The sequence below is a fragment of the Canis aureus genome, chromosome 31 (genome assembly GCF_053574225.1).
Source record: "Canis aureus isolate CA01 chromosome 31, VMU_Caureus_v.1.0, whole genome shotgun sequence".
NCBI lineage: Eukaryota > Metazoa > Chordata > Mammalia > Carnivora > Canidae > Canis > Canis aureus.
In genome coordinates this window covers 11,804,011-11,816,628 of record NC_135641.1, presented here as the reverse complement: position 1 = coordinate 11,816,628, position 12,618 = coordinate 11,804,011, and the positions used below count along the sequence as shown (strand labels likewise).

General features: G+C 49.0%; 1 protein-coding gene across 1 annotated transcript in view; it reads left to right on the top strand.

The window, feature by feature from the left end:
* The window catches only part of UBE2QL1 (ubiquitin conjugating enzyme E2 QL1), a 41,032-nt gene extending 38,483 nt beyond the window's left edge, over positions 1-2,549 (top strand). The window contains exon 2 of the mRNA XM_077879629.1: positions 1,207-2,549. Coding sequence (XP_077735755.1) covers positions 1,207-1,338 — 132 coding nt within the window. The 3' untranslated portion in view covers positions 1,339-2,549. The remainder of the gene's footprint in view (positions 1-1,206) is intronic.
* The last annotated feature ends 10,069 nt before the right edge of the window (positions 2,550-12,618 follow it).

Below are 12,618 nucleotides of genomic sequence, written 5' to 3'. Positions count from 1 at the left end.
GGATGGGCCTTGCCTGCCTGTAGTCACACAGGCCCAGTGGCCACTGTCCTGGATGCCCATCCAAGGGAGCACCAGTCAGGCTGCTGGTGGTGAGGCCCGGTTCCAGTTCAGGTCACCTTGCGACACAGATGACACAGGTGTGCCGCGACAGAACTGTTAGGTGTCGAAAGGCAGAGGGCCTGTCCACAGAGACTTGTTAGTGGAGGAGATGGTTGGAGACGGTGTGTGCAGCTTGCAGGCGGGTAGATGTCAACGATCTCCTCCACTCCACCTGCAACACGCGCGCATGAGATGCTCAGAAAGACATGCAGGTCTTCCAGGAGGGGCCCAAGGAAGTGAGCACCGGGGAGCATGCAGGAGAGGCTCAGGGTGTTCCTGGTGACCAGGAGGCCTCGTGAAGGACCCTGAGGCTGGGTGGTGAGAGCCGTGCTGGCCCTTGCCGACCGAGGCTCCCGCCCGGCCAGAGCTCCTCTTTGCCTTCCATGTGTTCCTTCCCTCAGATGCCAAATAAACCTCATTCCCACTGCTTTCTGGAAAGGAGAGCGTAGCCTGAGACACAGTCATGTCAGTAGTGCCTGCAGGTTCCTTCTCCCTCACGATCTAGAGCTTTCTGCATCCATTCTGAGATGGTTTAGATGCTCTTGTCCACTGCAGATGCAGATGTCCCATCTTTTGGGTCAGGAACGCCTGGTCCCGGTGCCCCGATCTGTCTCCCGGATTGTGTAAAGGAGCACCAACCCTCATCTTTGCTCCCTCTTGGGACTCCAGACAGACTCCCTCCTCCTCAAAAATGCCCTCCCCGTCTTCTCATGAAGTGGCTCCCACGTGACATGAATGACCAGAAATTCACCCATTGGTCCTGAGCTTGAGCTTGACTTTTGAAATGTGCGTGTGAATAGCTGCACGGACACATCTAACTATGAATCTCTGCCTCTTCGGTTGTGGGGGAGGCTGGAAATCACAGGGAAGCATCCTCGGGGAGCGAGGAGGAATGGCCATAGGAGCCCCCCGGCCCAGGGACCCCGTCTGCCTCTCCTGGGACAGCCGTGGGGAGCCGAGGACACAGAGCAGGTGCTTCCCGGGCCCAGGGATGAGGCGCCGGTGGAAGCCGGGCCGCACCCCTCCCGTCCCGACAGCTCGGCGCCCTGCTCTGCTTGGCGCCCGTCTAGGGGGTTCTAACCTGGTGTCCCTTTCCCTCTCCCGCAGGGGCGGATCTGTAGAAAGGCCGGCAAATCCAAAAAGTCCTTCAGCCGCAAGGAAGCCGAAGCTACCTTTAAGAGTTTGGTGAAGACGCATGAAAAGTACGGCTGGGTCACCCCGCCCGTGTCTGATGGCTGATGTCCTCGACGTGCGGGAGACGCTCCAGCCACCTGTCCACACACACGAGTTCCCGACATCTCCTCCTCAACGCCGAGCATCCTCACCCTTTTCTACTCCAGCCGGAACTGAATCCTGAATGCCAAGGAGACGTTTAAGTTATTTATGAACAGATGTGTTTACAGGGAGAACGAGGGAGCGAACGCTGTTCGGGATTAGGTTTCGATGGTAAATGAGTGGCCATCTCGAAGTCACCTTAGAACCCATGTGGAGCTGGTGACGTTCCCCAGCCCGCCCGCCCCTCCGCCCACCCCCTCACACCGCCCTTGGCTTCTTCCCAGACAGCAGCTCCAAAGAGCAGACAGGAGACCAGCGCCTACTGCTCCACCCACCTCACGCCCATGGCACCGCTCACATTCGCTAGGAACGCCCTGCATCGCTGTGCTCTGTGTCTCTGTTTCTCTCCCTGGCAGGTCAGCGTAACTCGGAGACGTGTCCTTCCGTGGCCCCGTGTGACGACATGTAGACTTCATTTGTGTCCTGGCCTCTGGCTCCTGAAAAAAATTTCTCATTGCCAGGTTCTAGTGACTTAAAACTACAACTGCCCACTGGGTGAAAACGTGCACTCTCTGCTGATGCTGTGGTGTGCGGCTGTCCCCAGATAACCCGGTGCCCGGGGACAAAAGGCAGGGCCGCTGTGGCCGCCGTGGACATGCAGCCGTGCGGACGCGGGGCGTGCTCCCGACGCGCCGGCAGTGGGACAGCCCCCTCGGTACTCTGAAACGCTCCTACGACACCGCATTCGTGTTCCTGTCTTCTCCCAGCTGGTCAACCCACCACCCAGAGCAAGAGACGATTTCCCATTCCCTGAAGTCATCTGACTCATCCTATTCACGTGCTAGTGACAGGGAATGCCAGAACTGCCAACGGATCCCAAGTGACGGTACGAGGACTTGCATGACCGGGTCTATTCCCTCACCCTCCTGTCACTTGTGTGTCCCGGGGGGGCCGGGCTGCGTGATGCGTGAGCACCCTCGCTGTGATATAAACTCCCCGTTATTCCATCTCCCACACTTTCATTTTTCTCTTCTGTTAAGTTACTTAGAACTTTCTAAGAAACTCCATGAAGTGAGGAAACACTGTTTATAATAATACGTGGGAAAGAGGTAAAATGTTCATCCCAGGTGGAAAATCTTATTGGACACATTTTAAATAAAATCATGCATACCTGACTCATGGCCTCAAGAATCCAGTCATTGGGGGCTATCCTGCCATTGAATACATCTAATCTGTTTTTAGAACTTAATATTCCGAAGGCCACGATGACATTGTACAATGAGGTACAAAACATGAGTCTTAGGAACCCATGGTCTTTGCAAAACTCCAGTGGATTAGCAGGGTCCCCAGAAGCAATCAGGGAGGCAAGTAGAAGCTAACAGGAAGCATTAAGGGTTGATTGGGCCAGACTTGGGTGTTGCGAACTGTATTTTCCCATTGCAAAGGAAAAGAAATCTTTGCTGATTACATAAAATCCTTAGGGCAGTTTTGGCTAAGTCGCAGACCTGTTCACCTGTCCCAGGTTGTCAGAGGTCCCAGTGACCCAGCCTCAGAGGACAGGAGTCAGCTCCCAGCATGACCGACCATTCACCAAATCGACCCTTTTTTTGCTGCTTTTATTATTAACCACTTTCTCCTGTGCCCCTAATACACATGCAGCTCTGTCCACCAGGACGGCAATGCATTGAGGATGCATGGCTGCCCACTCACGTTCCTGCTGAGTAATTATAGTCACTAAATTTGATGACAAAGAACTGAAACCATTCTTTCATCCGATCCTTCCAAGTGGAACTCTCCATCCTGAAACCTGACATTTAGGGCATGGTCTTGGGCTCTCGGGCCACTTGTCATCCTGGGATATTGGAAGAGTGAGTGTCAAAGATACAAGACAGAAGCAGCCTACTGGGGGAAGCACCCGAGCTTATTTCTTTCTGGATGCTTCCCTCTTCTGATGTAAAACGTAAAGTAACTTTCTTTCTAGAGGCATACGGATGTGTTTGGATAAACAGAGTATATACTGTGTAGATACACATAAAGTATACACCGTGTGTATACCACAGGGAGTGTGTATCAGGAGCCTGCCGCTCCGTGCTGGCCGCCAGCTGATCGAAGACACGTCCACGGTTGGTTCTGGGTCTGCCACACTTGCATGTGGCCAGGAGTTTCATGACCACCTGAGGGTGGGCTCGGTCACTGCCAACAGTGATGGGGGTGGGGGTGGGGGACATGTGGCCCAGTCTCAAGCCCTCCGCACACCCTGAATTTGATTTCTTTTGCTTGTGATTTCCATTAGGTTTGTTAAAAACTGTAAGTTGTAGAAGAAATATTCTTTAGTGAAAGAAATGCCATTTTTCACTTAAATTGGTAAGACTTTCTCATTTGAAAAGCAGGGGAGAATAATTGAACACACAACTATTGCTTTGACCCTTCCTCGGAAGAACTCCCTTTTCAGCGGCTGGAGGCATCGCAGGCGGACAGCGTTGGCTAAACAGTGGGGAGCCTGGCCGTGGCCAAGGCCTGCTGACCCCACCGACCTTGGGGCCCAGGGTGGGAGGGAAGCTTGCTCCAGACCCAGCAAGTGGTTGGCTGGGGTCATCTTCCCACATGGGCCAAGAAAGCTGTCCCTCTTTAGATGGACAGCAGGGGGATGACTGGCCAGGAGGGCAGACATCATGTCCTCAGAGCCACAGAGCCAGAGGAAGGAAAGAGTCCAACCCCTGCCCATCCAGCGGGGTTCCCAGGTCCCCTCCAGTCGGTCTGGGGTGTCCCCTGCACTGCAGGCCTCGGGCTGCTCACGTTCCATGAGAGCAGCAAGATGATTGGCCCAGCACTACACACATACACTCACACACACACACACACACACACACACACACACAGAGGCACATGCACAAGTGCCCCCAGAAGACTCACAGTCCCTAAAATCCATTACTCAGAGAAAAAAAAAAGGCCCCAATTTTTTAGCTCCCAAGTTCACACCCTCTATCAAAATTCAACCTTATTTTTCAAGAGGGAAATCTAAAGCCTCGTGACAGAGACTCGGATAGAAGGGCAGGTGGCCCTATGTCTGTGTGTCTGTGTGACTCTGGCAGGTAACTCCACCTGTTTAAGCCTCAGTTTCTTGGGCTGTAGCCTCCTATGGGATTACTGTGAGACCTGACCTAAGCCATGAGGGAAAATGCTTGGGAAAACCAGAAATTGTCACTTGAACTTTGTGCGTTGCTTTTCTAGTATGAGGAGCTTCATGTTAAACAACGGGTTTTAATTAGAACACCTTTAAATAGTGGCTCTGATTGAGTAATTGCAATGATTCAAATAGAACTGACTTGTGATCACATACTGGTGTCCTGTCCCCAGTCCCCTACCAGACTTATTGGCCATGTCTCCACGTGCCCAGACATAGGGAAGGGACAAGTTTTAGACATGCTCCTTCCCTAGAGATCTTAGGAGACAAGAATAACGTGCAGGAGCCACCAACAATGAGTTGAGACCAGAGACCGCTAAATGCTTCACTGCACTGTGGAAATTGTAGACATTGTACGAGCCCAGAGGTTCACAGATTGACAGCCAGGGTGGACTCCACAGAGAAGTCAGGGGTGAGCGATGGCTGAGCAAAAGGAAAGAGGGGCAGGTATAGAAGTGGGGGAGGGCCAGGGATGCCCTTGTAAAGGACATGATGTTCCCCTAGAGAGGACGTCCAAGCAGTTCCTTGCCTCTCTCACCTGCAGGAGCCCTCTCTATAGATCTTTCAGTAGGCAAGACACGGGCTAAACTTAGAGCCTAACAGGGCGTGTGGGGCTGGCCCCTTCTCTAAATTAGATGTCCGTGTTATATCTGAACCCTTCTAACAGCATGCAAAATTTCAATAGACTATGCTTTCTAAAGGGGCAAAATACTTCCTTCCCAACTGCATTGAGGGTTGACCACTGAATCTTGGAGGTCAACTTAGTCTACCTTCAGACACTCTGCAGGGGAGGAAACAAACCCAGATGGATTGAGTGGCTTTTCCAAAGTCAACCGGAGGGATGAGGCCAAGGCCACACCATCTGGCTGGTGCTTTCCAATTCTCCATGATGCTTCCCATGGACCTTGAGGCAGTTCACTTAGCCCACATTCAAGCACTCACTTTTGAGCTCACCATTGGGTTGCCTGTGAGCCACTGGCCTTCACAGCTGGTTGAGAAACACCCAGAGTGATCCATTACACAAGAGAAGCAAGTTGGTGAGAAGGCAGTTTGCTCTCCCAAGTTCTCTGGGGAGCTATGGCTTGGAGCTCAGCCCATGCGACCATAGTCTTTCCCTCCAAAGACATTAATGTAACATACAGCTCCATTCCTTAGCTTTATGTTATGTTCTATCCTCTCTTTCTGATTTTTGCCACCTCCAGTTTACATAGTACAGAGTCTCACTCTGATCCATCTGACCCACAGGATGTGGCCAATGACCTGGAAAGGCTAGACAAACACTGTTGACATCCAGGAAGGCTATAAGCAATGTTCCTTTGGTTCCAGAAAAAAAAAAAAAAAAAAAAGTATGCTGGGCAAAGAGACATAATCAAGGCAGAGCACTTGAATAGAGTGTAGGTACAAAGGGAGGCACGGTTTAATTTCAAGGTCATAGCAGGGCTGGACAAATGGCAGAGTGCACTGGGGGGAATCAGGTTCCAAGGTCATCCTCTTGGGTCAGTAAGGCAGTATGTGTTGAGGGGATAAATACCTGCACAGCTTCCCCCTGCAGACTGACCTTGTTTCTCCTACAGAATTAAAAAGAAAGGAAAAAAAAGAGGATGCTTCCTCATTTCTTCTACTGAAGGAAATTAAGTGGCTGTCTGTTTTGTAGACATGCAATCACTTTGTATCACTAGATCTGGTGATGTCAATAACTGAGCAACAATAGAGCCATTGCAGCTGAGTGTGCTTGGTTTTATTTCTGCTCACCTGCTCCACCAACATGACTTCATTCATGTACATTGTCCCCATTATGACCATAGTAGGATGCTGATCTACACATCTTGTGCTGCCTCAGACTTCCAGACGGAGCCTTTGGAGTATACTTTTTCTTTCTTAGATTTATTTATTTATTTATTCATGATAGACCTAGAGAGAGAGAGAGAGGCAGACACAGGAGGAGGGAGAAGCAGGCTCCATGCCGGGAATGCCGGGACCCCGACTCAGGACTCGATCCCGGGACTCTAGGATCGCACCCTGGGCCAAAGGCAGGCGCTAAACCGCTGAGCCACCCAGGGATCCCCTGGAGTATACTTTTTCTAAAGTCGCCCAATTCTGTTGTCCTCAAAAGAAGCGGGAGGAAGTAGGAAAGAAATGTTGACTTTCAGAAGAGGGTGAATGCATGAGTCAAATAATCAGAGGCACTGTCCTCATGGGAAAAACAACGATTCAGAAAAGCAAGACTTTAAAAGTAAAATGTCTTTCCATAGGATGTTTGTTGAGTCCTTCCATGGTCTATGTTCAGTATTTGTTGGAATTTCTCTGGGTCTCCATATGCATTATCCAGTGTCGTCCACTGCGGTGGGTGGGTGGGGGGGGTGCTTCACGTATGTGCTGCCCTCTGATCTTTTGTGCTTTGATTTGTTTGTGGTTTGCTAAGTCAGAACTTTGAAGTGTGTCACTAGTGTTCTCTATAAAAATCAATGAAATGTAACTGAACCACATCTCGTTGGGCATCACTGTGATTTAGATTTCTCCTTCAGCTGCCATTTGCATTATAAAGATTGTCGAACATGTTTGCCAAAGAGTCCCATTAAGGTTGAAATTGTGTGCTTAGCTCACTACTCTAGCCTAAACTAATACTGAATTACAGAGAGACTTCTCTGAAAAACTGTTATAGAGTAGTAATTCTAGAACATGACAGTTTTCACACACCCTAAATTCAATCTATTTAAAAGGTACTACAGCTAATTTTTCACACTAGAAGTTTGTTTCTAGTTTTTATTTTAAACTGTTTATCAGAGGAATTGCCCAGTCTTTGTGTGAATATTTTAAATCATTTTCCAATCAAGAGTACATTTTTCTCTTAAAATCTGAAACTGTTTTAGTATTGAGTAGGTGAGGGCTCTGGGATCACAGCCTTGAACCCACCCTCTGCCTCTTGTCGCACTCGGATAAGGAAGTTAGCCTCCCAGACACTCACTTAATCTTTCTTTCTTGCCACTTTCTTACCCAAACTTGGAAGTGGATATCTGCTCTTGAGGGTGGCTGTGGCAAGGCAGGCAATATATGGGAAGCATGAAGCCCATGCCTGGCCTGAAACAGATACTCAATACATCACTTTAGAAATAACAGTGAGATTGATCTGGAATGATCCAGTCGACAGCTTGAGTTGCACATTGGAATCCACTTGAGGTTGTTGGTTTCATCTCTTTGGAGCGAAGGCATGTTACATCCACCCTCAGGAAGGCATTGGCTCTGAATTTCTCTTGGGCAATGGAAATGAGTATGGGACCCATCACATACTCTCCCCAGAGCAGACTCAGCTCCGCTGGGTCCCGGAGTTGATGGCAGTGGCTTGGGTAGTCTCTGTCCAGGGACATAGTTTTCTTAAGGCAGAAGTTAGAGACCCAACAGGATTGCACTCAGACCTTGACACTAAGAATTTAAGGTGTGGTTTCTGAGTCAGTAGGTAGGGCCTGATCTAAAAGGACAAAATGGGGGCACCTGAGTGGCTCAGTTGGTTAAGAATCCAACTCTTGATTTCAGCTCAGGTCATGACCTCAGAGTCCTGGGATCGAGCCCCACATTGGGCTCCTTGCTCCATGCTCAGTGGGGAGTCTCCTCCCCCTCTCCCGCCCCCACTCTTACTTGCCACACCCTCTCTCTCTCTTAAAGAATTCTATTCCTGCCAGAATTAAGTCAACATGCTAATGAGGACAAGTTATTTTTCCTTAGACACGAGGAAATGGTGAGATACTGAGGTGGACATACACACAATCTATTTACCAAAATGGAGTGTTTTATTTATCAAACAGATGGTGCTTAGTCTGCTCAGCCTACAAGTGTAGGGTCCTGGACAACCATGTAGGATTGGCCAGCACAGAGGCAACAGGGTCAGGATACAGTGTGTTTCGGAAATACAACTTTTTGTTGTTGTTGTTTAAATTTATCCCAGAGCATTTTTTAAAAAGATTTTTGGGAGGGTCATGAAAGATTTTCTAATAAATCATTTTGAAGGTTAAATCCAATCAAATAATTCTAAACAATATGAATAAACTTTCCCGTAGGAAACATTCCTTTTTTTTTTTTTTTTCTGTTTCTACATTTGCAAAGCTTATAATTTCTCAAAGACCTTTTAGAACTCTCTCCTCATATCCTCTCCGTAGGCAAGGCTGTGAGGTAGATTGCGCAGGCAGTGCTGGCCAAGCTTCGAGACAGGAAACAGGCGTGAAAAGTGTGAATTGATTTTTCTAATCTGATTTTACTTAAACATGGTCAATTGATTTCCTGTGTCACTAAAATATTACTTTAAGTCAATCCTAAAACAATTGTTAAGTCTCTACCCTCAGGGAATATTTCTAGCTACAACATTCCAGAGTTTATTCCTCGTAAGTGATACGGATCACTCTTCACGTGACAGTACTTCTTACCTCTACCAAATCCACACGCGCGTGTGCCCACCTGATTTATGAAATCTCATTCTCATTGTTTCCAGGTTTCTCTTTTCACTTGACTCTGGTTTCAACATTTCTCGATGTTGTTTTTCCACAAAACGCATTACCTTCCCAAACAAGATACAATCCCATGCAGGCTGTCTCCTTCATATTCCTGCCATTAGAGCCTCCCTGGGGGTCCCTGTGTCACCTGCTAGGAAGCTCGTGTCCTCTGTCTGTGGTCCCCAGAGCTCTGGACTCCATGGCATTCCATGGCATCCAGTGTCAGATCTTTCTACCACATTCAAATGGGGGTGGGGGGGGGGGATAAAAGCTGTTTTTAGTAAATGATGGCTTGGAGCTTGCTAAATTTACTCTAGAAAGTGTTGGAAATAAAAGCAAAGGCTCCCACGCCTGATCTTCATGCCAATGATTTATTTAACAAATGAACTGGAAAGGGCCTCAGAGAGCACTGGAAATAACTCTGTCATTTACTTTGGTTCCGTCTGCCCTCGGCTGAGCCCTCAGCTCAGAGCTGTTCAAACATTTCCTTCCTAGCACACAGAGGGTTTAAAATGAGGCTATGCCAGTAACTTCTAATAGTGAACGGATTCTTTATAACCCAGAGATCTCTTTTTTCCAAAGGTGTTTTAAGGTGCAGAGTCCAGGGTCTTCATCTAATGCATTATACGTCAGAGTATAATGCATTATGTCAGAGTCCAGGGTCTTCATCTAATGCATTATAAAGATAGGATCAGATATGGGGGCCTTCTAGTTGTGTTGCCTTACAAATGTAAAATATGTCTAAACACACACACACGTGGTGCATCCAAGAACTAGGTACTATCTTAGAGCATGAAGGAAAAGATACATACACATACAGGAGTGGGTTGAATAGTGGTCCCCAAAACAATATGGCCAAGTCCTAAGCCCCGGAGCCTGTGGACTCAACTGTATTTGGGTAAAAAAAAAAAGTCTTCGCAGATGCACTGAAGGTAAGGATCCCAAGATGAGACCCCTCTGGATTCAGGCTGGGCCCCAAATCCAATGACAGGTATCCTTACGGGAGAAAGGCACGGGGAAGCTTGAGACAGAGACACAGGGAAGGTGGTATGAATAGGGAAGCAGAGATGGGAGGGATGAGTCAACGCCAAGGAACACCAAGGGTGGACAGAAACGCCAGAGAAGAGGGAGACATCTAGGAGCGAGACATTGGATGGATTTGCCCTCTGAACCTCCAAAAGGAACTGTGCCTGATTTGAGACCTGTGGCCCTCCTTCATGGATTGGCAGATGATTCGGTGCTCTTTCACCAAAAGCTATCCCTCTTGAGCTTCTCTCTTTAAATCTCCAAAAACGTTTAAGTACCAAGATCTTTTTTTAAAAAAAAATTTTAAATTTAAATTCCATTAGCCAACATATAGTGTATCATTAGTTTTAGAGGTAGAAGTCAGTGATTTATCAGTTGCATGTAACACCCAGTGCTCTTCCCACCACATGCCCTCCTTCAAGCCCGTCACCTAGCGACCCCGTGCCCCACCCACCACCCCTCCAGCGACCCTCAGTGTGTTTCCCAGAGTTGAGAGTTTCTCGTGGTTTGTCTCCCTCTCTGATTTCTTCCCGTTCAGTTTTCCCTCCCTTCCCCTACGATCCTCTGCGCTGTTCCTTATATTCCTAATATGAGTGAAACCATATGATAATTGTCTTTCTCCAGTTGACTTATTTCACTCAGCACAATACCCTCTAGTTAAATACCGAGATTTTAGGAGCATTGGTATTTTCTTAAGGAAGGAGAAAGGGTCACGATGGTGTGATAGTGGGCTCCAGGTGTGGGAAGAATAAAGCTGGAAGAAATTGAAGGCTGCTGGACTGCAGAGCCAGGAACAAAGATGCCCCAGCTGCATCAGCCACCCCTGGAGGCCACCCCTGGATGAGTCACACTGTTGTACAGTCCCCTTTCCACAGTGGGGGCAAGCCAGTAGAACATGTAATGCTAATGGGATAGCGCCTATGATTACGTTATGCTATATGGCAAGAAGGAAGAAGGACGGGAGGAGTCTAGACCTTCCCTGAAACAAGATATTCTCCTGTCGGCCTTGAAGAAGTTAGCTGCCACGTCACGAGGGGCCACGTGGGGTTGACGCCAGGGTCTCTGGGAGTTGAGGGAGGCTCCGGCTGACACCAACAAGAACCAGGGGTCCCAGTCCAATGGTGGAAGGGACTACACTCTGCCAAGAACTGAGCTTGGGGAAGAGCCCAGGCTCCAGAAAGGAATGGAGCTCAGCTGACACCTGGATTGCAAACTGGTGTGACCCCGAGCCAGGGACCTGCAGAGCCAGACCTGGGCTCCGGGCCCAAGGGAATTGTGAGACAGCACACGTGTGTTACTTTAACTGCTGAAACTTACACAGCAATAAAAAAGAATATACCAGTCAAACCTCACATTTTTGCCCTGCTCTGCCCCTACCCGGAGACGTGGAACTCCATGGGGAAGAGAAGGTTCTGGTAGAGGAGGGTGGACCTTGCCCAGAAGTTTAGTTGTGGTTTGTTTCTTTGGGATCCTTGGCCATTGTATTTATTTCCTGGGACCGCCATAACAGATCACCACGAACTAGGTGGATTAAAACCACAGATTCTAGAGGCCTGAAGTCCAAGATCATGGTGCAGGCAGGGCCATGCTCACTCTGAGGGCTTTGGGGGCAGATTTCTCTTGCCTCGTCCAGCTTCTGGTGGCTCCTGGCATTCCTTGGCTCATAGATTTGTCCCTCCCATCCCTGCCTCGTCTGTGTTGAGGTTTCCCCTGGCTTTTCTTAGAAGAACACTTGTTGTTGGATATAGGGCCCACCTTGATAATCCAAGATGATCTCCTCATCTCAGGACCCTTCATATAACAACAACTGCAAAGACTCTTTTTCCAAATAAGGTCACATTCCCAGGTATGGGGAGGTTAGGCCTTAGAACTTTCTTTTTTGAGGGGGCACCGTTCAACCCACTCCAGATGTCTTTGTCAGCGTGGAAATTTGCACTCACGTGCATATCCCAGCTTGGCAGGCCTTTGGCTCTGGGGCAAAGCCCTCCCTCCTCCGTGATCTACAGATCACACTCTCTAGGTACCGCTGACCGTGCTTGCATCCCCATAGGCATCATGCCTTCACAGTGGAAGCCCAAGCTCAAGTCATCTTCATGGCATCTGGGCGCTGGTGGGAGCTGGGGTGCAGGCTGGGCCATGTCTTGCCGCATTCAGCACATCAGGTCACCCAAGTTCCTGCCACAGGAGGGACTCATGAGCCATAGCTTCTATAGTGGACACTTTGGGGAGGAAGCAGGAGGAGAGGCCTACCCAGGTCAGCTCGATCTGAATAAACATCCACCGAAGCAACTCCAGGTGAGCTTATTTCACTAGGAAACCCCACGGTGACTCCTTTGGGGGAGTGGATCACCAAATGCCCAAGTGCACCTTTCTTGTGCTGGATTTGATTTTACCAAATCAAATGGCTCCGAGTGATGCCATTGATCTGCCACGTGTCCACAGGGAGGTGTTCACTGGGTCACCAGCTGAGGGCAACTGTCCCGCCCTGTGGCCCTGCAGACGCCTTCCCACAGTCCTGGCTCGACACCTCCACTGCCTGCCACCCACCTGGCT